Genomic DNA, 26774 nt, shown 5'->3' on the forward strand with positions numbered 1-26774 from the left:
ACAGATTATGTTTAATGTGGATAAACTTCTACTTGTCTGACAATGGTTCTATCCTAGCATACAATGTTAACTGGACATTATGTCATGTCTAGGTTGTTATGTGTGGAAAAAAAAGTACTAGGGAATGGATACTGGCATTCTGGAAGAACTTGTATTCAATAATTATTTTTTACATTATTGTATCGGTTATTTCGAAATTTGAGACCGGAAACATGAAAACGAGTCTGGGGTTCAGATATGAGATGAGAACGAAACATGTCTCCTTGTTTACAAGCTGGTACAATTCTAAAATCCAGAAATATGTGAAAGAACAGCTGTGACCGTGTCCAAGTGGAGAAGAATGACAAAAACTGCACAACAGAATAAGGTGGAGAGCTGTCGCAGATACACAGAACAACTGATGATCATGATGAGCAAATCGTTAATGAAGAAAGACTAATACAAGAGAGTAAATGTAATTATCCCACAGTGAATTCTCCATTAAATATAATAAGGCAGCAATGGTTCTAGATGAAAACCTGAGACATACCCGAGATGCCCGCAGTGTTCCCCACCCTTCGGTGAATTCGCCGGAGAGGAAACTCTTGCTGGCCGCCTCCCAACATCCTCCCTAATGCGGGGATTGGTATTCACCCTGCACGCAGTTGCTCAGGGCACGGACGTGACGAGACTGCTGCTCCTTCAAATGTTATCCAACATGTCTGGACTTCTATTAGGGGAGAAAATTCCAGCGGAGGGGCTTACAAGCCAAGCAACTCAATTCCCTTTTGTCAATCGTTTACAAAACTCGGCGACGACAATCTCCGCCGCAAGAATAACGCATTACTACGCACTTCGACTTGGGAGACAATTCGGGCATTCAGAATTGTGGGATACGGTGTTTCTAAGCACGGGTATTGGCCGTTATCGGATACGGTGATTCTAATTATGGACACTGACCGTTGTCGGATGGTGATTTTAATCACGGGCATTGAACATTATGGGATACTGGGATTCTAAACGCGAGCATTGACCGTTATCGAACATGGCGATTCTAATTACGGGAATCCACTGTTATCGGATACGGTGATTCTAATCATGGGTACTAATAGTTATCGGATGGTGATGCTAATCACGTTTATTGAACATTATCGGATATGGTGATTCTACATGAAGTCTACACGTTGTATAAAGAAGAAGAAGAAAAAAAAAAGAGTATTTGGTTTGGAACATTACGGCCATTTAATCCGCCGGGAAGGAAAATTATCGAGTACAACATGATGCATGGAATGACGTTCCAATCCGACTTATTTCAATTAAGTGTCATTCGAATCCCGGATCTGAATTCAGAATCCTGGATCTAATATTCGGATACAGCCATCTCTAGTTCAGATTATAACTCTGTTACTGGCTCAATAAAAGTTTTAAGACTTTCCAATAGTCAATATCCTCTCCATTTTCTAACGGTAAGTCGCTTTACGTTCTTAAATTTTACTACAGTTCCCGAGCACCGTCAATGATTCGTGCAATTTTACCTGACATAGCGTTTGTACACAGTTCTTCCCTACCTTTTAAATTCTGAAACAATTAGCATTAAAAGGTTTAAAAACTGAACTAGGAATAAAATAGTTAAGCTCTAGAGTATTTCAACCCGAAATCACAAGCCTTACAATCAAGAAAGAATAAAGGATGAAAACATGTAGGGAATACAAAAGAATACAAAATTACAGTGAGAACTTCTAGTGTGAACAATGAATGCCAATTTGCGTCATGTTCCTGATCGATACGTGCAATATGACATTAACATTCAAAATTTTGATCTCAAACCAATCATTTCACATGACGCCACAGTTTAGGTGATAAATCAGCTTGGACAAGAAACTGACCTTCTATGCTGAATGAATGGAGCTCAGAATTGCAGGGCGTGGTCCCAGTGGGATGAAATTTCGACCTTTGAGTCACGAACAAGGACCAAGAGAACAGGTAAGGAAAGAGGGTCAAGATGCTCTTGTGGTGCCACATTTTCTGCCCGCGACTCAAATTGGGGTTTGCGTAAAACAGATCAAAACTGTCAAATGGGACAGGGTTGTGAAAAATCACTTAAGCGTTCGAAGCATTATAAATACCGGAATTGAAACTTTTCTAGAAAATCGGTTGATAAATATATTATTTCGACTGCTGAACTTGTCACGTTAGTATTCTAGTTTTATTACATTTTTTTTTAAAAAAATGAATGGATCACTTCAAGTACTACTAATTGGTTTTCCTTATATAGATAGATTTATATTGTAATTTTTGTTACTTACGTCGTTTTCTACATCGTTAGGCAAACTGCAACGACGTTAAAACGACCAGGGCGGGACTCGAACCTGAAACATTCAGTGGCGAGACTGTGCGTCGACCACTCAACGCGATAGGACAGAGGTGGCTTAACAAGAGTGGTTGTCTGTAAACCCAAGCAATGTTTCAAATCCAGCATTTTCAGAAAAAATTATTACGAGTGAAATTTAGAAGTTCTTTTCGTTTACTAGTTTCATTTCCGACGCTTTATAGATGAAATATAGCAGTAATAGGGCAGCTTCCGATCACTGTTGCCAGCTTCGCTCTTTTGGAGCCAGATCTCTGGCTCTCTCGTGTACTCGTTTGGCTGTGAACTATGGCACCCGCCCCCTGCCCCACTATGATGCCATCACTGGCTCCGACTTACATAGACAACTTCTCGTCATAAGTATACATTTTGAATGTGACGTGATTTTGTTATATTGGCTGCGTCGCCCCACCCCCTTTTAGATACCCAGCTACTTTTCTTTATAGAGCCTTGGCAGACGTGAAGAGTACCTAATATTGTTATCCGGGAATACTCTAATTTCGATTTCATGCGACCATCGCTTGATTATTGAGATGGATGCTGCTGCCCGATCTAGACGGTGAAAACTAAGAATGAATTGCCATCACTTTAAAGCTAACGGTAATAACAGCGCCCACACCCATTTGATACCTAAAATTACCCCAGCAGACACTTTATCCAGTTTCGTAAATCTAGCTCCTTGAAAGTTTTTCCTCCGTTTACGGTGAAATTTAGCTCTTTTATGTGCATCATGTTTGGCAACACTACCAGGATGGCCGTTGGAGGCAAGGAGAAATAGATTGCTCTTATGGAAGTTTTATTTTATTTGTTCTCTTAGGAATATCAAAATTCCGATGGCATAGAAAAATAAATCAACGGAAAAAGGACAGACTGAAGTAGTAATGAACAGACTGAAATGTCGAAACTTCAATTTGATTAGCCGTAACTTTAAGTTGAAGTTGATTCCCCATAAGAAATACATGGGTTTCTGAAAATTCTTATTGATCATATTTTTCAAACATCGTATCTAGCTTAATAATAAACTTTAAAAGACACTTTCACTTGCAACATGTGGAGAAATTCATACTCTCTTGAACGCCAGCTTTTTTCCTCAGTAGCACTGCCCATTCGGATGATATTGGAATAAATGCACAACTGGTGCGAAATTGTCCCTCATCCCCTTGTATCAAGCTCTGCCCGCTTGTAAAATAAAATATGAACATACATAACCTTTTCCAGCACACAGCTTGTTTCAAGCAAAGTGATTACTGTTGTTTTCCATATCTTTTGTAAAGGGATTGCATGCTGGGAGGGACACCCACGTTTGCGTTCTTTGCCTTACATGACGGTGTGGCCAACACCACGTTCCGATCATCTGCTTATACAGAAAGACTAACACATGAAATCAACAATCCCGGTTCTCATGCGTTGTAGGCACACTCTGTACAGACGGAACCACCGCGCTTGTGTCATACTTTATTCTTTCATTGCAAAACTAACATTTTAAAACGTAATCCAAAGAACTGAACAGGAGCAGAGACAACTGCTTAGGGTCTATTGTAGAGTCTGAATATATATATTTGATGATCGTTGAATGAACAGTGATATTGCGTTAATTCAGTCACCCAGGCGTCCGTTTTGGGGAAAGGTTCGCAGACAGGACTTGCCTCTTGATGCCCCAGCCTCCCCCCATTATCCGCGAAAAACACTTCGAAGCTCCGAATCCTTCCCTGCAAGTTTTAATCCATATGTCCCTCCTGGGTACGCCCGATTAGCCCAACTCTTCCACCCGAACCTTACAAAGCAGAAAACTTTGTTCCTGCCGCTAATTCCGCAATCTGTTGTGTCTACGAAAGTGCCACGAGAGAGGACTACAATGGACGTGTCTCAAATTCTTCGATGCATCAGGCTTCATGGCGGAACAAATTACATCTTAGCAAGCTTAGCCCTTACAAAAGGCTAAGGTTACTTAAAACGATAGTACGGTTGAAACGTCATGAAGAAAAGGAACTTTATTTTCCAACTTTATGGCTCTAGAATCAGCATACAAATGCCACTGGGTGTCAGAAGTGTAAAAATATCGTGTTGATAGCGTGACTTGGTGACTTTCCAAAGTCTGCATGCAGTGTAAACTCTTCTTTCTTACTATGATTTGAAGGTGCAGGTAAAATAAAAGGGCACGTCACCGTGTAAGCAAGGAATGATAATGGTTTTCCCCAATGATATATCGTTGAACTGGTGGGTGTGCATCATACAGCAGGCGGGAGAAGCAAACAATTCACGAATTGGCATCTTGGGAGGAAGTAGCGCAGGTTTCATATTGTGTTGATGAATATTACAACGTGTGTGTGTGCTTGGTGTGTCCATAATGCATCAAGAACTTCTGGAACAAGTTTGTCTATGTCCAGTATATGCTCTGGCCTTGATCACAAAGCAACAGCGTTACCACTACACCACCGGGGAGGGTGGTGCTTTTGAAGAACTCGGACTAAGGATTTCTGAAATGGGCGTGTTAATACAACAGGGTGTCTACCAAAATAACAAATCCAAAATTCCTGACTCCTTTCTTGGCATTTCACCTCTTTTTTACCTCCCCCCTTTTTCTTCCAACATTTATTTGATTGCCCCCTACTTCTGAAATTCTGGCCTGGACACGGGTGTTCTTTGTGGTGTCCCTTCCATCAATTTCTTCATACAATCACTCATCTTCGTCGTCACGATTAGCCGAAAGTGGCAGAAAAGCGACGCTATTACAAAAATGAAATCAAAACAACAATTTCACAACACTACATGGGTCTCGAGCGAGAAATGCAAATTTCCTATCAATTGTGGTTTTTCTGATTAAAACGACAGGATAGCCTCTCTCTGGCCCAGTACGACTTTCCATCTCCGGTTCAGGTCCTGGCCTGAGTATTCTTGGGTGTATCCCTTCATCAATTTCATGTAATTAGTCATACTCTTCGTCGTGATTAGCCAAGCGGAACTAAAGCGACGTTACATAAATAACGAGCTACAGCGAGTTTCTCGCTACAGGTCATGAAGTATAATTTTATTTAGAGAATGAAAATTGGAAAGGCGTTGAACACTTACTGTGATCAAAACTGAAAGCAGCGTTATTATAATTTCATAGATAAAGCTTACATTACAGACACACTTTCCCAGAAAAGGGCACACCATTGACAAAAAAACTGTGTCGAGGTGTGGCCGAATTCTTCAGTTTATCTACAAACCGCCGAATGGTGTGGGGCGGTGCCTATAAAATCAATTTTCGCAAGAACAGAAAAGACCAGGTCACGCGATTGGCCACTCTAACGTCTTTTACAGAAACCCCCTTCTTGTAAATACGAAGCTTCGCGTCTATTAGGAATTTGAGAGGATTTTAAGCGAACATTTATTTAGTTAGGTCAATCATGCTAACTGCCAACTATGTCTGCATCATCCACATGTAGGAATCATTTAATAGGGGTAGTAAACACTACAGTTAAGAGTCGCATAATACTAGAAGCAAAACTTAATGACGTCACAGTTTAAAATAAGTTTTATTTGTACTCTCACTGAATCACAACAATGTGAAGAAAGAGTCGTGAATACTGACATGGTGGTACAAAGTGGTTTAGATTCCTCTTTCAACCCTGGGCTGTTCCGACAAATCTATTTATGCACAAGTAGACTCAAAACAAACTTTAACCCTGTTCTCGGTGGGGGTTTCTTTTTTTGCTTGTGTGGTCTTTGTATATCTGTAGTTTGGTTTGATTTGATTAGATTTTTATTATTTAGCGTCACTTTCCTGCTACTTTTGGCTTATCGTGACGACGATGATGAGCGATACAATTGATGAAGGACACGCGCAACGAACACTCATGCCCAGGTCGGAATTCGAACAGGGACCGTATATCTGTGATATATCTATCCAATTGGGATAAGTGAGGAGCGACTTTAAGCTAGAACTTTCTCTTTAAGAATGAATAATCTGAAATTGAATATCCTCAAGACCCGAACAACTAGCATAAACTGCAAAATGTGCAATCAATAATAAATAACAAATTAACTTGATCAATGAATCTCTGTGTATTATTTCATTATAAATATTATAAACAAGATATACATCAGAATTAAAGGGGTGTAAGGGGTGCTCCTTCCACGTAGTGCACCCAATAGTCAACCTCACTTCCACATAGTACACCCTGGACTGCAGACTAACGAGGCTCTGGCGATTGGCCTCATGGCCAGTATAATTTTGTTTGTGTTGTCCTGTGTTTTGTCCTTATTTGTGCTGAGTGCTCCTTTACAGCCTCAGCTTTTAACGAGTCAGTATATGTTATGATTTTAGTTATGCAACGTTAGAGTTGTTATGTGTAACAATAAGGGGCTGGACCCCGTATAATGTGACGGGTGCAAAATAGCCTTCGTGCTGACGCACCCAAAGTTTTAAATTCAAATTCAAATTCAAATCCGAATTAAATTGCTCCCAATATCCTCAAGGCCAAAAATGAGCGATTATGTCGTTTCTGAACCAAAAATACAGTCATATTTGCAAGCTGTCAATAAACGTATAATATCTTTACTATATGCCACAAATTATCTTCATGCCAGATTTCGAATTATTTTCCTGTGTGTAAAATGCTTCATAGGCAACACTCAAACAACAACACATTCAACTTGAATTTGGAGACACACCAACCTATACCACACGGATGAAGAATGGATACTTCATATTTTCCACATTTCCTTAGAAGTGTTCAAAATGGAACGCTAGGAATAACACAGCGTCAAATACCAGGTATTTATCTAACTATTGATACAGTAGAAAATATAAATAAATATATATCTCCATGAGAATTACCATAAAAGAATGGATCACAAATGAACATATGTTGCTCGCGGGTTCCATCTAAACTTTGCAAGGATACAAAACAAATTCTCACAACAGAAATTAAAATTACATCTGGACATAATAAATAGCAGCGTCTGAGCAAAATTACTAATTAACCATGTGGAAACTTATCTTGCAGTCATGGAACTAAAGGGGGATCTGAACCACTGTGTGCTTTCCACCAGGAATCGAACTCGTGACTTACAGATTATAAACCGACAGCGTTACAAGTGATGACAGTTACACAACCTAACGCGCCCACAAGCGAGAGGCACGTCGCGTAATTTGCTTGCAAACTGAGTAAATGCCGGTGGAGATGTTTCATTTCAGTAATGCACATAATCTAAGCGGAGGAAAGGGAAAAAAACAACAATAGAATATCAATGGACGCAATGCAGGAATTGAATATGGGAAGAAGTGCCTGCATCCATCCATCTTGTACGTCTACACAATTTTTGTCATTGCCCTAACCCATTGGAAAGGGTTAAGCTTGTGATTTGGGGTATCTGGCTAAACCATTTACTGGCTAATTTTATTTCTACTTTCCAAATGCTTTGTATTTTATTTATTTTACATCCCTTTTAAACATCCCTAGGTTAATAGTAACTGTTAGGAAAGATAAACATCCCTAGGTTAATAGTAACGGTTAGGAAAGATGATGAACGGATGCCCCCCCCCCCCCAAATACTACTGAATTTGGAACTCCGAAAATTACACAAATTTATATTTCATATAATCAACAATGTACCAGAACTTTGCTGCATCACAAAATAAAAGGCCTCCCCGATGGTGTAGTGATATCGTCATCACATTGTAATCAATGGGTCCCGGGTTCGATATTCGGTGGAGGCTCATAGTGGTTCGGATGCCACTTTAAACTGTAGGTCCAGTCCCAATTGGCCTTTATGTGCGAAAGTGCACTAATAAACACAAAACAAAAGGTTAGAAGTAATGGAATTTTGCAGTAAGCTTCAAGTTCGAAACAATACAAAAGTAAATGGAAAATGTGCCTACAAATGGCTCATAGATCACAAAAGAATATTATCTATTCCTACTCAACTGGAACTATATTCCAAATCCCAAGCGCGCGACACACACACACACACACACACATCTTTTTGGGTCAATATATAAATAGAAACATTCTCCTGACTTCAAATATCGACCTGCCCTAGCAGCTATTACACAGTTCTTTGGTTCTCTCATTATTTATCTGTTGGGAGCCGCAAACCACTGTGGCATTATTGATGAAAGCGGCGTCGCGGATATGATACGACCGAGCTAATTTCCACTTTGCACGCTAGAGGGTGACACAGTGTTGCCTTACCTTCTGAACTCGTTCCTTGTAGCTCTCCGATCTGTTGATAGAGGTCCCACCGGTCTTCTTGGTAACATGGTGCGTACTGCAACGAAACAAGAAAATAGAATATGAATTCGCGTGGTCTGCACATTCTTTTCGCTTTAAAGACTACGTGCAATGGAAATAAAAAAGAATAATAACCAACCTTTAGGACTATTCACATCTACCACGAGATCCGTTCAAGGACGGTGTTACTGGAATATTAACAAAGTTCTGATAAAAGTATAGTATCGAAAGAAACGAAATAATGATATGTCTGCCAGAATTACATCCATCCATACATACGATGCTTTATACTGCACGGAATTGAAACATACAAAATTACATTATTTATTTATGTAATAAATATGCATGCTTTAAAGCAAAATATGCTTCATCTTAAGGTGAGAAGGGGACAATTTCGTACCAGGCATGCATTTATTTAAATATCGTCGGAATTGGCACTGCTACTAAAGAAAATCCACGCATAATTTGAGAGTATGAATTTTCTCCCCATGTTGCAAGTGGAAGCGGTTTTTAAAGTTGATTATTAAGCTAGATACCATGTTTGAAAAATGTGATGAATACGTACTTACAGAATCCCATGTATTCCTTATGGAGAGACAACTTCAAATTCAAGTTACGGCTAAACAAATGGGAGTTTCGACTATTTCTAGCGCAAATATCATCTTCAATGGATCCTTTACCCGATCATATACTTTTTTCCGCCATCGGAAGTTTGATATCTCCAAGAAAACGAGTAAAATAATTCTCCTATAAGCGTAATGTATTTCTCCTTGTCTCCTACTGCTTTCCTGGCAGTGTTGCCAAACCTGATGTGCATAAAAGAGCTACATTTCACCAAGAGCTAAAGATGACTTCCAAGGATCTAGATTAACGAAGGCTGCATAAAGTGTCTCCTAGGGTAATTTAGGTGTCAGAGGGGTGGGGGCGCTGCTATTACCGTTATCTTTAAAGTGATGGAAATGTATTCTTAGTTTTCACCGCCTAGATTTGGCGGCATTACCCATCTCAATAATTTTATGATGTTCATATGAAATCGAAAATAAAGGATTCCCGGATAATAATATTGACATCTTCACCTTAAGCCACAGCTCTATATATAAAAATGCCTGGGGAGGGAAGAGGGGTGTGGGTGACGCAGCCTATATATGAATATCACGTCACGTGCAAAATGTACACTAATGGCAAAGGTTGGTCCTAATGGCCGGAGCCAGTGGTGGCATCATGGTGGGGTAGAGGGCGGGTGCCACAGTTCACAGTAACGAGTGCACGAAAGAGCCAGATCTGGCTCCAAAAGAGCGAAGTTGGCAACAGTGATCGACAGCTGTCCCAGCGAGAAAGACCTAGGGGAAATTGTCCCTCCTCGCCTTAAGGAATCATGTTTTATTATCCTTTTAAAATATTTTATCTCTATTTCTGAGGACTCCAATACTACGGACTATTTATTTATATTTAAAGCAAAAATTCGTATCATCAAACCTACTGTAGTGCGAATAAGAACAGGAAAGCTTAGCTATATTCTTGAATGTAGCTCAGGGCAAGTTGTTTCTCAATGTGACATGAAACCGATGATTACTACTGCAGCCAAAACAGGCATCATTTTAGTAGGCTGTGGATAATGGTAAACTTTTAAATTTAAAAAATAATTCGTCCAAATGTAATACTTGCATTGCACTGATAACCATTAATTTCGTACTCTAGATTACATTAATACAGAGATATATTACTACAGTAACTGAACGATAAACATTAATATGACGCCGGGCAAGCGGTCCGGCGTCAGGGCTTGTCTTTCCCGGTGAACGGGTCCGCGACAGTCGCAAGCTACACTGTTTTCTTCGCTCTCTTTCCCGTTCTGTTGACGTTGCAGACTGACGCCAGTACAATCCTCCATCGGAAGTTGTGTTGTGTTGTGTTGTGTCCGTGTGTTGAAGATTGTGGCTTAATATGGCACCACAGAAGTTTACATTACAACAAAGGATTTATCTTGTCGAGTGTTACTTCGGAAAGAGGAATTGTGGAGAAGTGCGACGACGTTTTGCAACGAAATTTTCTGGTGTTCCCGTTCGACATAGGACCACTATATTAAACCTCGTAAAAAAGTTTAGAGTAACAGGGTCAGTTCTGAATAAAAGTGGAAAGAAAAATGGGGAAATCTAAAAAATTAAGTATACAAAGACAATCCGCACACCATCCGTGAGTTAAGAGAGTATTGTACAAGAAATCGGGAGAATTACAGTAGACGAACTAAACGTGTAAATACCAATTTCCTTCGGAGATGCCAGGAATGTGTTGCAGTAGAGGGGCATCATTATCAACACCTTCTGTAGTCAAGGTTAGTACACAATATGAAAACTGTAATTTTAATAGCCGACTCTAGCGACTGTCGCGGACCCCGTTCACCGGGAAAGACAAGCGCTGACGCCGGGCCGCTTGCCGCTGAGTATCGTAGCGAATGTCAGGGAATGCTCTGTATTTGTGTAAGAAGTGAATTTCAACAGTGTTTGTGTTAAAATTCTTAAACACTCCCTTAACTTCTGAAATACTAAAAAAAAAATTAATAAAAATTGGTCCCAGTTGCTCTACAGTGATGAAGCCTTTAAAAAATAGATAAAACTGAAAATGGACAATACAGATTGTATTAGGTGTTAACTTCCGAAATAGTCAACTTTAGGCACAATCAAATATACATATCATAACGTTATGATTTTCCTAACATCAGCATTGCAAATACACAACGATGCAATATCTAATATAATAAGCTCGCACCACCGATCTGCAGTAGTGCAAAATACCAAACTGGAGCTTTAAAACTGCCTCCTTACGCAGGTTAATTCATCTCTCGCAGATAAAACATTCTCATCTCTGTATACAGAAACCACTAGACAGCATGTGACACGAAATGCAAAAGAAATTTATCAATTTTTATCCATTGATTGAAATTAAAAGTTGAGTGATTCAGCGCTATTGCATCTGCTATGATATAAGGGGACAAGTCCCTTATCTATAACTATATGAAGAAAACATAACTTCCCCTTGAGTACACTTTAGAAAATAGCTTTTTATCACAATCCATTCCAGGTTCTATTAACGCTACTATTAAGGTTGCGTCCTCAGAATACTATGTTTACGGCTCACACTACACGAGAAGACAGTTCTCCCGTCCACACAAAACTCAAGGTGAAAGATAAGAGCAAACATGAGAAACACTCCACGGAGAGTGTTCGCGTACACTGCGGCATTTTGTATGGTCTATTTGACGTCGTGCATTTCTGCCAATTGACTAATCGCTGCGAGGGAAACAAAACGATGATTGTACAATGTTATATTTGAGTTATAACTAGGAAGAAGTTGCCTGCTACTCACACGTGTTTCAATTTGTTGGTGTCCCTCCAGGGCATTCGGTGGTTATTGTTGTTTGGTTGATTGAACTCAGGCTGTTACATTAGGTTCGTCACGGCGGGGTAGTTGTATGGTGTAGGATGAAATGGAACATCCGTGGCCTTCATAAAAGTTATCGCAGCATTCGCCTGGAACGATCGTGCAACCACGATGGGGACTGCAATGACTTCACAGTCACAATTCTAGACCAGATATGGAGTATTTCATTCGCTAGGTTAATACTTATGTCTAACGCTTTCTGTACAAAAGTTACATATGTACGTTCAAAATATCAGTTGCGTGATTTTTTGGACATCCTGTATTGATGAATTCTACAGCCAAGTTGTAGCACTAATTATGCTGTAACACCTCGAGATCTTATCCATAAAACGCGGCCTGCGGTTGATTCCACCATAACAAACGAGAGTCTTCGCATAGTGTATATTCCTTTCCAAAGTACACTAAAAATGTAAGGCCTACCGTGTGCATTGCAGTGCACCATTGCACCAAGCACAAATAGGGTGTGCAGTCAGGGCTTCACCCATTCTCGGCAAAGTCTTGATCCCGCCAGGTTGCTCCCAAGTTACCATTCATTTGAACGTTTACTTAGGGGAAAATTCCTACTTGAGATCACCCGCCTCGGAAATCGAACCAGAATCTCCCGTGGTGTGGCAGTCACATGCGCTAAAGAACACAAAAGAACAAAGGGCTGACCGTACGAGAACAGCTTCGTAAACGACGCCAGGTCCCTCTTCGTTTTGTATATATGCTTGTTTCTTTAAAAAGACAGTGAACAGGGCAAACAAAGAAAAAAAGGAAGTGTCCACTGAAGTAATATTATCCATTTCCCCTAGGTTCATCTACCTTTATTTACAGTATCACCCCTCCATTTCATAGTTGTACGATAACATTAGCAACGCTACGTAATCTCGAGGCCTCGTGTCCGAGCCAGGAGAATCGCTCGACCACTTGGTCTCTGGTCACACACACTGGGGAAAAGTTCTATTGCAGTTAAGTATTTCAATTAATATTTCCTATGACTATACAAGATATACAGGGGGGTAAACACTCATTTTAGGTGCCAAGAAGTCAAAGTTATTTACTGGTTACTTATATAAACGTTAGTGATGTTAGAATTCTTGTTATTAGTAAGTAGTATTTACTTGATAATGCTTTGGTTGTAATAAAGCATGAAATTAAAAATATACTTTTGCTTATAATTTATAATTATTTACCAAGGTCTACTGTTCTCACTACAGGTACATAGTTGTATGGCTATAGAAAATGGGGGCCCAGTCAAACTATCCACTGAGTGGTACGATGCTCGCATGTAATTTGCTTCCTATAGAGGCAAAATACGTGGAGATGCCATAACAGCAAAATACGGATACTACTTTCTACCACATTATGACATATTTTTTTTTTTTAAAAAAAAAAAACCCTCCTTTACACATTCACTTGAAGAAAATCGACCTAACCTCATGTAAGCTTCTAGGAAGCTGATTCGTTCTGAGCACTGGTGATTAACACTTGGTTGGTTTCTACTCTCCAAGACCCTTACAAGACTTCGCACGCAAATTCTTTCTCAACGGTGATTACGAAGACAGTTTTAAAACCGTATGCAAATTACCGGTTATTCTTATTTCATATTGGTCTATCTTTGTGGAACGCTCGTAGGCAACATTCGTTAAATTTCCATGGTGAATATAAATAAACCTGTGACGAGAGCTTTCACTTTCTTCTTCCATTTATGTCGGTAATTGCGGTGTTCAAATACAAGGTAAAAGTCAAGGAGTATTAATTTTCTGGGAATATTAACTTGTAATTTTGTCACAGTTTATCTCTTTAGAGGACTTGACGCCTTTGGTCAGAAGTAGGTGAGCATATCAAGAAAGAAAATCAGTGCAATTTTTTATTTGCTACTCTTGCACCTTTAGAAGTATAAAAGTTGCAGCTCGTCACGAGATATTATAAAAAGTTTGCATAAATTATAAATATCTGGGTCAGCCGAACTCGGCGAATACGTAATAACCTGGTATTTTCAGGAAATGGTGTAGACTGTTAATTATTTAATTGGCTCTCTACCACAATCGGTCTGAAAGTAACTCATGGTTCATATCCCCAATAGGTGGAAACAAATTCGCATGCATTACTCCATCGGTTTTTTATATAGCGTGCAAAGGGTATTTGCGGGTTTACACATCGACATCTTTTTTCGTGTTACCTCATCTATTTCACCATCATTTAATTCAAAAAATTAATGTTTCTGTTCTTTTTTACCTTATCTGCTAATGTATTAACGTACAACACTATTTTCAATCGATTTTTACAATTTTCTTCATTCAAGTAATGCTTATCGTTAAATATCTAATCAGGTGTTTAATTCATCATGAATCCTCCGATAATGTTATACGCATATGGGATTAATGTTAGAACACGAATGGATTAGATGTCGCATGTCTATGGCACGAATAAAATAGCATCGTTTCATGCTTATATATTTTCACCTTTGAACATAGGACTGATAACGTGCACTTGTCTTTATATTGCATACTCGACAATCATTTACTTTGAATGTGAGTGGTTTTATGTGAACACATATTAGAAAACATTTATGTACTCGTTTGATCACGATGTGTTCAAATGATGCCTCTCATGTCCTCCTATGTATTTAAATTATTTTTAATGGTGCGTACTGTTAGTTGAACTTAGAACTTCGATACAATAAATTTACGTGTGTGGCGCAAACTAGCATATATTTCTCGAATTTGTGACGTTTCAATAAAAGCTGACGGCATGTTTTTTTATCGAATTATGTAGCAAATGTCAGTTGATAAAAACACCGCGAATATCTAATTGAAACTTCGCCAATTCAGAAACTATATGCATGTTTACGTAACGTACATAATTTTAAAGTATTGAACTAACTTTAATTAATTGACTAAGCTTTATATTCAACAAATACTCGTGTACTACGTAGAAGAATATAAAATTAAACGTGAATGTGTGTCAAAACATTCGTGCTTCTGGACATATGTAAATATCAACATGCAAAACATTCGTGCTTCTGGACATATGTAAATATCAACATGCAAAACATTCGTGCTTCTGGACATAATGTAAATATCAACATGTCCTGCATAAAATTCTGATCCACCGCCCCTCGTTTACATTTGCGACAGAGGCGTTTGGGAAGCCACGACCGTGTTACCAGTTGGGAACATCCAGAAACCTCGTGGCTGAGGAATGGATTAGAATTCCGCAGAGTAAATTGACCACGAAAGCATTTCAGCAGCTTTGTCCGAGCTCTGGCAACCCAGTAACGAAAGAAGCGAATATGTGAGGAATTTTGTAGACAATGCATGCCTTCAAACATTACAATTTATTCAATAATTCGTTCAACCGAAGTATTAGTTGAACATACACCCATTTGGGTAATCATTGCGACAACAATTGTGGAGCTACCTGAACGTAACGCAGCAGGTGACAGCGGTGATGGGAGTCACGGTGTTGACAACGCGTTCAGCATACAAGTAAACATAAAAAACAGATTTGTCTGAATTCACAAATCACGTTTGACAAAACTTTTTGGTAAGAGCAAATAAAAATTTCGACTAACCGCAATCGCGGTCGTGTTGAGTGCTAACGTGCCAGGACACAAAACTCGTGACTCTTCTACTTATGTATACGGTCATTAACAGGCAATCAATTCAAATACTTTCTTGTATAAAACTTTTCTGGCACGTCAAACGGATCACCCTGTACATTAATTAGGGAAATCAATGAACCATTCATATTCTTCCAAGAATATATGCAATTTCATATCGATTATTGGCATCGGTAAATTTTATATCTGTCCATAATTCCAGCTGTAAAACTGGGTAAAATGTATTGAATCTCTGCGGGTGTGTGTGTATGGGCGCGCGCGCCATGGGATACAAATTCTGAGTTACCATAGGATTTATTTTTCTGATAATGTGCTAAAAGTGATAATATCCTATGGAAACAGTATAGTGCCAGTAGACTCATGCGGGCTAAAGTGTTAAGTAGGGAGCGGAAGTTGATGAAATGTCATCTTTTTTCTGACATCTCGGACACGAAGCCCATTAAATATACACAATATTACACTTCGTCTAGAACCCAAAAAAGGTAATATTAAAGTGCATTTTTTTCATTTTTTGCCAATTTTCAGGTCATTTTCCCCGATTTTCGGCATTTTCCCGTTATTTTTTGCAATATTCGGCGTATTGTTTCGTCATACTGTATTTTGTCACTTCTTTTGTTTTGGTAATATTCTTGAGTCTATTCACCAAGGTGAAATATACATCTCGCAGGATTGCAATTTACGAGCAAAATAAATGCTGAACTGCATTGTTGTGTCCGAGGAAACCACCAGGTGTCCGTCTGGGGCAAACTCAAATTTAAGATCAGATAAGGAGATTGCGTTTTGTTTAATTTCCTTTTCATTTAAATTTTTAACCCGAAACTAACAAATTTAATGGTCATTTTTTAAGTCATTTTTCCCATTTTTTAGGACATTCTATAGGTCATATACCTACATTTTTAAGGTCATCAACTTCCGCTCCCTAGTGTTAAGCCTACTGAACTTGCATATGTGCGAAGAAGTATGGACTTTCGCATTAAAGACGGATTTCACAGCATTTTGTATCTTTGTTACTTTACGTCGCCTTGCATTATTGGCTAATCGCGACGATGAGGATTAAACTGACGAAGGGAGACTCGCAAAGAACAACAATGCCCATGCCAGGATTCGAACCCTGGACCCCTGGCCTTGTAGCGCAAGAAGGATTTATTCAGAGGGCGGTCCTTGCATTTATTAGTTTTCCGATAGAAAATATAACTGTCATTGGCAACCGTGAATATGTGTCGCATGGCTGCATACATACCGGATAGAAAATTCCCCTTTTCGTGGGCTCGTAGCGTCGGAACGAGCAAGGCGTTACTGAGAAACTTTGTTCGTTTTTATGTAAACGTTTCTCGGCATTGCAAGGCGACACACTGTGTATACCAACAATGAACTTGATAACGAAGTTGGATCCTGGTTGCAATAGGATGCACAAACAAGCGTAGTATAACAAAAATACAATACATTCCTTATACAGGAATGCGAATCGTTATACAAACGAAGACGACTGCACCAAGAAGTGCAGATAATGCCAGTGCAAGGATGACGGCACAGCCAGAGCTTTATTCATTGTATTTTCGTATTCGACAGGCCTTCAGCCAATGTTTCACTCTTTACCCAGCGCCCTAAGATTTGGCTGTTGTCCAGCACGGCGGTGCACTGAATGCTAATAGAGCCAGCGGCACTGCACCAAAATACTTTATTTGCTTCGCTGCTGACTCTCCTTCCTCCATTCTCTTCCGCTCGTTTCGGGCGATTTTTACAACTCCATATGCGAAGGGCGACTATAAAAAGATTTGTTAATGTTTAAAGCCGGTTATTAAAGGGAAAAAACCCAGAAAAAGGATTTTTTTTTAAAAAATGAAGGTTGGGAAGTCCAGTATCTCGTCATTCATGTTTATTGTTTCATATTTTTGGATTCGCCGAGGTTTCGAAATGCTGGGAATATTTTAACAGATAACTGATTTATTTAGAGGATGAATAGTGATGAGATGAACTGATTGAGTTTCTTCTTAAGTTTATTTTATGCACAGATAGGCTAATTGGGACTGGATCTACAGTTTAAAGTGGGATCCGAACCAATATGTGCCTCGACCGGGTATCGAATCTGGAACCCCTTGATCACAAGGCGACGACGAAGATGAACTGACAAACGCACAACACAAATCCAACAGAGGATTATAACGGCTGTGAGTCCAGACGCCAGAGCCTCGTTTGGCTGCAACACTGCAATTACCGTGTTGTACTAGGTTGGTGTCTTCAGAAATGGACACTCCAATGGACGTCAGGAAAGGGAGGAAGTGGAAAATGATAGTCCAACGTAAAAACATATATTTCACACATAATTTCATTTCAGTCACAGTAAATTATGTTAATTACTATAAGGGTGTCCAAGGAACATGACAATTTTAGACTCAAGCAGTGTGTTTTTGAGCGGGCATCACTATTATGGGGGAAAATATACCTCCCTTGCCCCCTCCCCCTGGAAAAGAATACCTTGCTTGCCCCATCCTAAAAAAAAACCTGCAACCGTCCTTTAATTAGAGCTGTATTTAGGCACAATCTCGATAGCTTCCATGGGAGGTAATGTGAACTACAATTCATTTTATAATCTCTTGAAAGAAATGTAGCTGCAACCTCAAATCGATAAGGCATGAATTGTTGACTCAGTTCGATACTGCATCAATTTGATATTTCCAAGAGTTGCCAAAACACAAGCTTTCTTGAATGGGTGTCTTTATCAATAAAATGCCGCAGTTTTTTTAAAACTGAAATTTTCGCTTTTACGCCAATTGCGGTTGACCCATTTCACTTGCAGATTCTGTTCTGAGTTTCGAGTTACGTGAAGCCATATTTTAGAACAAACATGGCGCAGCAGCCCAGAGACAGATACTGCATTGCTTCTGTGACTTACGTGACTGTCCAATGGCATAGTGGTTCAGTGTTGCATTTTAAAACGGTTCAGCCTCAATTGGCTTGCATGAGCACACAGTGGGTTTCAAACAAACTTTCACGTGCTTGTGCCTCTATACCAAATTAAATGTTGATGTCGTAAAATATGAAACAAATGTTAATATCAAGCTATTAGATCTAGTTACCTAATAAAAAAAAAAAGTTGACAGGAGAAATGGTGGTAGAAGGCCGTCAATTTCCGCTGCATCCAACTTCCGTAAAATAAATGGCAACGACTGTTGCTCACTTTTAAAAATATGTTCATGGTGTACAGAACTGCAATTTATAATCATTATCTATCATTGTCCATGATACGATATGAAAGTTGAAATAAAAAATATGCTCCATTAAAAAAAAGATTAACACAATTTTAACGTTAGAATATTGTAAATTCTAACAGTGTAGGTAGAGTTCAAAGAGTCAGGAAAATTCGACTAAATAAATAAAAATTTAAGAATTGCGTATAGGGTGGCAAAATTGGGTACTTGAATTTTCACATGGAGCTGTGGAAATGGGGTATAAAATAATGCTGAATTATAATCGTATAAGAACAAATTAATGTTTAGTCGAAAATATGCATATCCATGATGTCTCACATTAAAAATAACGTTGTAGCAAATCAACTATTTCTAGCATTTCAGATAATTGATTGATTGAGTTGGTGTTTTAAGTCCACTTTGCGCACAGTAAGGCTAATCCAGATTGGACCTACAGTTTAAAGTGCGATCCGAACCACTATGTGCCTCCACCGGGTATCGATTAGTGTTGCCCACGAGACGAGACTTTGGCCTGTCTCGTCTCGTGGAGTCTCGTGGAAATGCTGTCTCGTCTCGAAAATATTCGTTTGTCTTATGACACATGGTCAATCTCGTCTCGTCTCGAATTTTTAAAAGCCTGTCCCGTCTCGTCCCGTGGGCAACACTAGTATCGATCCCGGGACCCATTAATTACAAGGCGACGACGCTACCACTACGCCATCGGGGATAAATATTCTGGCAAATGCTTTAACGAATAAAGAAGCTTGCAGCGAAATAAAGATGTCCCCTGTACACTGCAACAAGCCCAAAAGCGCGTGTTGGGGAGAGAGTGGGGAGAATAGATGTATGGTGATCGGCATCAGGCTACGGTGGGCTATACTCCCCTGGCTCTCAATGATTTAAGGCTGCGTACTCTCACGGGGAGTATCGACGGAAAGCACCCACCCCGGGAATCAAACTCGATTCTCCCTCGCAGCAGTTCAAGACACTCTATTGATTACACCACCGCGGTCTTTAGTTCATATCGAAATCACACATGAAAGGGCGCATTAGATGAACATTTTCTTCGTTCGAGTGCTAAGAAAAATGTGTTCTCACAATTGGACCTTTTTCTCGCCGCTTCAGAAATCGACATTCGGGTTTGCGTGCGAGTGATTTCGCCAAACTTGATTAGTACTTTTTGGCCTCAGCTGATTGAATAATCACCGATAAAACCAACATTTTCCAACCACTGCTCCTTGCTCGAGGACCCTTTTGAAGTGAGGATCGCGTAACCCTACTCATCTACATCATCTACATCACGATTACCTTCTGCCTGGACAAAATGACACGCCATGGAGTTCATTTACAGAGAAGGCGTGACGGCGAAAAGAGCACAACTCCATTCAGCTCGTATGCGCGGCACTCCAAAGAGACCGGCAGGAATCGATACCACCCCAATTTCCTCAGCCTTCCGCACTGGCGGATACGTTGTATCCCGCTTCCACCCCCATTATCACGTGACATTCTTCTCCCCTCCGTCACCTAACGCAGGCTGCACAGTGCTTGCTTAATTCCTTAACTCTGGTCCCCACTAAACTTCAACGACAATATATTAAAATCTGAACTTGAGATTTCTGTCGGAAAGAGAATTAAACCTCACCATTGTTTTTCTAATATCCTTAAACGTTATGCAATCCGGAATATTACATTGTACTTCTTTGCGTATCTTTTAAAAGAAGGTTGTGAGAAATGATAATGTTTTTACGCCTACTGTACACAACGATATAAATTATTTAATTTCCACCTTGATTATTAAAAATACATTTAAAAATTCTAATTTTTTTGGTCTCTTCACCGTTGGCGTGTATTGTACACTCTTCTTAAAGTGTGCACTATTTACAAATACATGCCAAAGTACTGAATACTACTACGAAGGTCCCGAAGAGAAATGTCTTGATCCTAAAACCACGGAATACAAATACACCTTCAAGATCCGTATGATCGGATACCCCTGTTAAACTTTAGGCCACGTAAGTTTCAAGCAAACTTTAAACCCCGTTAGACACACACTAGCCAGTGAAATATGAACTCACTGGACATGTGAAGACAATGGATGTGTCAATAGAAAGAGTATTTTCACTTCGTACATAAAATCGTTACTAATGTTGTCTTGGTTTTTCCCTGGTACTCTACTTCTAACGGTTACGACCTTATAATTAAGGATTACGGTTTTCGGATAGTAAAATACTAGTTACGAATTTATTGGAAACTGCGACGAAATTCCTACAACTTACACCCTATCCTGAAAAATAATCTTGGGTGTGTTTTAATGATTGACTGGTTTATTTTACTCAACTTTCCTGCCACTCTTAGCTAATCGCGAAGATGAGGATGAGTAATGATATGATGAAATTGATGAAAGGATTCGAACCCGGGGCTCCTGGCGTTTTAATGATTGTAAATAACGGCAATGTACAGTCGACGTAAAAACTGATTGTTGTCGAACATGAATCTGAGCCCTTATCTACCAAACCTCAAATTATACGGAATTTATATCCTTGATATTATGCAATTCGGAATATTCCAATGTAATTCAGGTTGCAGGCTGGTCGACCACAATCACCTTTTCACGTCGAGTATACATTATGATACAAATTATTTCATCGAGGTCTTGATTATTAAAATAAATAATTAAAATTTAAAGAAAGACCAATCCTCACTTCCTTGGTCGCTCCACCGTTGGCATGTGTGGCACACTCTTCTTCCTTTGAAACATAGTACCCCTAGGAGGAATCAGAAAAGCCGGCCGGACACATCCCAGCCAACTTATTTAGCACAAGAGCCTTTTCGCCGGCATTCATCCGACCACACACGGACACATCCCGGACACCTCAATCAATCCAATCGGCGGCTCACACACACGCCACAAAAAACGATGTCATGTCACCTACGACACGTGGTCCCCGGACGGAATACAGGCGAATGCAGAACACCCTTGCTGCTGTCTTTCTGCGGGCTTTCAACTCGGGGAACTTCGATCCACTCCTGGGCGGATGTCCAACGCGAGTCTATCTTGGCACAGCGGAAGGAAGCCGGTCGGGCGCGGTAGGAAGTTTCGACTACTCGTCCGCGGGGGGTCGGAAGGGGACAGCCTTCTCAATGTTTTCCGCTTGTTCTACCAGTATTTTCACACACAGAGGTGGATAAGCAGCCAACGGAATGCGCACTTTCAAAACACACAAGCAGAATGAAAACTCTCTCTCTCTCAAGCTTGCACTAGAAATCACACTTATAACCCCGTACTAGCTGCTCGACTAGATAGCAAACTGTCACCTACTGATGGTGTGGTGGGAACGGCGTTGCCTCGTAATTAAGAGGTCCCTTTTTCGATCTCCAGTGAATGCACACTGCACAGTGGCTCGGATCCACTGTAGGTCGTCCCGATTGGCCTATCTGAGCATAAAGTGGACTTCAATATGGTTATTCTACAGTCAGTTTCAAGATACACACTGAAATGGTACACATGTAATACGCTGCTTTATACACCTCATCTGAAAGAATGCAATTAAACCTGTATTTCTCGATTACGTTAAAGCCGTGTTTTTTTTTCTTATTTTAGGTCGTAATCTACCTAGGTTAATCGCGAGGATGAAAGCTATCAAACACAATGAAGTGTTAACAATTAAAGTGAGTGCTTTAGCACTAGCAGTAAGGCTATTTACACCCTTTTTCTAATACGAGAGCATGGGAACCTTAGCAAAAACATAATTCAATGAAGCTCCCTACCAAATTATTAAAAATGCTCTATTCACCATAACAAATTAAATCTATGTAAAATAAATTAAAAGGCATCGGAGAACTAAAATACTATTTCTGTTTCGATTATTTAGGTCACTTTTATAAATCTTGGGTTAATCATGGCAATGAGGGTGAAGTGATCAAATATGGTTAGATAAACACAATGATACATCCAAGGCTTACACAGAATTCGCACCTGGAACTTGTGGCGTCCTAAAGCTTTACTCTAACCACTGCGCCACGGTGATTCGCCTATCCATTACTGATGAGACTACAAAGTAGCACACACATGCATAAGACAACAGATAAACCTACAGAATATTATAGTCTGTGGACCCGGCGCCATTGTTTGCTTGCACGAATGCAATGTCCAGGCCTTACCCAGGATTTGAACAAAGGGACAACCATCGATATAATATTAATATAACGCTATACACAAGAGAAGTACACCGATTTGTTCCCATGAGAACCCGCGCTGTATAGACAGGACTGAATGTTTGTTCTTGGGTGCTCACAGAATCAAGTACAGTTGGGTAGCTAGTTCGAAGGTATGTATTTCGAGTTTACCATCTAGCTTAGCAGCTAGCTATCTCGCGCTTGACTAACTCGCCAGATCCAAGAAGAGAGTTTTTAAGTATCAACCAAATCTGCTGCAACAGACTCGGCCAGACACACAGTACACAAACCGAACGCATCGCACGACCGAACAGCCAGCCAAGACACCGAAACACCACTTTCCGCAGCTGGATCCCGTATATTTTAGCGGAAATGCAGTCCTCTCAGTGAATGGAGAAGGGCACCCACGCGTACGGGTTCGCCTACAACTTCCTTACGGAGGTCTCTGGCTTCGGAGAGCGCCAAGTGCAAAACCCTTGGCCCCTTCACTAATTCGGATCACTTAATGACGTCAGACGGCTACTGCTATTACAGAACATTACAGCAGAGTCGCACGAACGATCATTTTTAATGCTTAACAACTGCGTAAGGCATGGAGGATTCATTGTTCGATGATCTCTCATCTATTTCATCCTCATCGCCGTGATTAACCTAGTAAAATCAAGGTAAAAATAAGGAAAATACAACCAAATTTTATCATGAAGAGAAAAACTTTCCCCATCCTAACTTAAATGTGATAAAGAAGGATTGATTGAGTTGGTGTTTTAAGTTCAATTTAAGCACATTAAGGCTAATCGGGACTGGACCTACAGTTTAAAGTGAAATCCGAACCACTGTGTGCCTCCACCGGTTAGTGTGTGTAGTATTACAGCGTGCAAATGGATTGATTCATTTGTTTTATTTTACTTTCATTATATGTAGCTTTTGGCTAATCGAGATACAATAAATGGTAAGATGAAATGAATGAAAGGACAATCACAAACAACAAGGACAGTACACAACACGGAGGATCAGACACTGGCCGAGAGTCCAGACGCCAGAGCCTCGCTAGTCTGCAAAATGCAGTCCAGGGTGTACTTCGTGGAAGGGAGGTTAACACTTGGGTGTCATCGCAGAGGGTCACCCTTACACAGCAGCGTGCAAATGGAAACTAATATAATAATAATACTAATATTTCGCTATCTAATTGGGGAGTTGGTACGACTTGGTCAAGTATTTCAAGTAGTTCTACTTCCCTCATCCCAACAATCCCTACTTCTTGAAAAGTACCACGTGTTCGTCCACACAAATCACAAATATGAAAATGTTACAGACGTTTTTCTACTCACCTATTTTGTACGCCAAAGGCTACTAAAGGTGCATTCTAAACATTTATTGCCGGCTTGGTGGTTCACGAGTCGACTTAGGAATACTTCCCTAGCCCTTCACCAATTCTACCTATCATCATTCACTCCTGCCACCCGATTTACAGGTCAGGATTTAAAAGTGCGGTTTCTTTTAACTTAGGTACTTTATTTTGAAATAACATTTACAGTTATTGTTTCTTGCAAATATTCAACACACTGAAAACTATTCTGGTTTAAATGTCATGAAATTGTGTACATTTTATTTAGGAAGCAGTGTTAATTGTAGCAAATTGACGAAGAGTGGGAGAATTCTATAATTATTTTATTTTACGTCGATTTTTCGTCTTCAGGTTAACCGCGAATGAATGACGAATAATTGAAACTTATGAAAGGACATTCGCAAAGAAACCAAACCCGAAACGTTCGGTGCCAAGACAGTGAAGTCAATTCTTTTATTAGCTCTCTCAACACTACGAACAGGTATCGATTGTCAAAATTACGGTGCAGAGGGAACTTTGGTAGATGTACAAAGCAAACAGGAAAAAGAAACCTTACCTTAAACGATCGTCCTCATCATTGATTCCGTCGTGGAATCTTTCCTCGCTTTCCCGCACAGGGTCTGGCCTACGATCGGTTCGTACACCAGACACAGGCCGATCACCTGGAAGCAAAAAGAAATGGAAGTTTAAGATTACTTGCTCATGCATTACGTACATATACATGTGGGTGCGTGTATAATCTTGAAAATAACAATGCAATACCTTAGAAAGCAAATACTTGCTTCTTACATTATAAACACAAAATATCAGTGTTTATTAATATTGATAATGATCATCAGGATTTGATCATGTGCTAGACAGCTGCAAAAGGACAATTTGTATTTTGGTTATTTTGCGTCACTTTTCTACCTCTTGGTTAATAACGGCGATGTGGATTAATAATGAACTCTGAGATGAAACAAACACAATGTTTCAAGGATTTCAATCTGGGACGCCTGACTTTGTAGCGCTTTACCTGACCACTATGCCACTTAGGTAGGCAAATTAACAAGTTGGAATACATAAAAATGGCAAGTGTAGTTCATACATGAAACACCTTCCCTATCTCTCCTACCTCTTCAGACTTCAGCTTAATCATTATGACGTGGATGAATGATGAGAATAATTTCTCATTTCCAAAGGTCGTATCACCATTTTAATGACTACGTCATCACGTTGCTATGACGATTCTTTAACGTGTCATCATTTTGTCCATTTTCTTAACCTGTTTTCCATTGAGATTTACAACATTTTCGAGATAAGTAAAATGACAATAGCTTTAAATTGCGTCATAGCATCGTGATGACTGTTAAAAAAAAATAATTGCAGATATGACACTTCGGGAACAAGATCTTCAATTAGCCCAAGCAAGAACACTAATACCCTGTGCAAGATTCGAACTGATAACACTCGGAAGTGAAGCATTCTGAAATGTTATTCTTTTAGGTCCATTTTTCTCCTTCAAACTAATCGCGACAATGTGGATGAATGGTGATTGCATGAAACTGATGAAGGGACATTAGCAAAGAACCTACCGGGACTGCAATGGAAGAAAGGCAAGAAAAAGTATAATGGAAAATGCCTATGAAAAGTAAATCCTGGGATTTCATTGAGACCTTTCGGGTGCTAGAGTACCATCATTTCCATGGAGCATGTATGAGAGGCAAGAAAGGCAAGACTATTAGACGGTCCTACTAGGAATGTTTTTCAATTCAAATTTAAACAGGATAACTTCTAGCAATGCCTTATACATTTGTTATTTAACGTCGCTTCTCTTTCACTTTTGACTAATCGCGACGATGAGGCTGAGTGGTGATGAAACTGGTGAAGACACACTTAAAAAACACCCATGCCAAGGCCAGGATTCCAATCCGGGAACCCTGGCATTGCAGTGCGCTCTGATAACCATTCCGCCAAAAAGGTCGGTACATACTACTAGCATGGTGCCAAAAGAGTAGGTTCCGTGACAAGTTGCTGTTTGAAATCTACTAGAAACCACGTGCGAGATAGCCTCGACACAGTGAAGCTCGCACAGAAGCTGCAAATAAACACCGCCCAGGGACTTTATGGGAGCGTCTGCGCTCTAGCGAGCAAAAAATACGCGATCCGTTAGTGTACGTGTGTTTGGGAGTCAAGATCGAATACATCTGTAAAGAAAAATGAGCCATGATCAGGGTGATCTTTCACCCATTAGCGAAAGAAAGATGGAGGCTTCATATTTAAAAACCTTCGACTGATTTATCGAGGGGGGAAAAGCTTACACCCGTCGTTCAAGATCGCCAATGACAGTTTGAAGTGGGCGAACATTAGCTGATTGATTGGCCAGATCGTACACAGGAGCCTTTGCACAGGAAGTGCATTAGACGCCCTCTGGCGGATGAATAGTCAACTCGGCATCGTTCATGAGCAAACAGTA

At 39.9% G+C, this 26774-nt stretch overlaps 1 protein-coding gene across 9 annotated transcripts in view; it reads right to left on the reverse strand.

Annotated features, from left to right (window-relative positions):
- RhoGEF2 (Rho guanine nucleotide exchange factor 2) overlaps positions 1–26774 on the reverse strand; it is a 291915-nt gene that overhangs the window by 113001 nt on the left and 152140 nt on the right. For all 9 annotated transcript variants that reach the window (XM_083111366.1, XM_083111359.1, XM_083111363.1 and 6 more), the window contains 2 exons: positions 24876–24981; positions 8527–8602 (listed from right to left, as the gene is read on the reverse strand). In XM_083111366.1, the coding sequence (XP_082967492.1) occupies positions 8527–8602; positions 24876–24981 (182 nt within the window). The remainder of the gene's footprint in view (positions 1–8526; positions 8603–24875; positions 24982–26774) is intronic.

The sequence above is a fragment of the Lepisma saccharinum genome, chromosome 25, assembly GCF_977018435.1.
Source record: "Lepisma saccharinum chromosome 25, izLepSacc3.1, whole genome shotgun sequence".
NCBI classification, from domain to species: Eukaryota; Metazoa; Arthropoda; class Insecta; order Zygentoma; family Lepismatidae; genus Lepisma; species Lepisma saccharinum.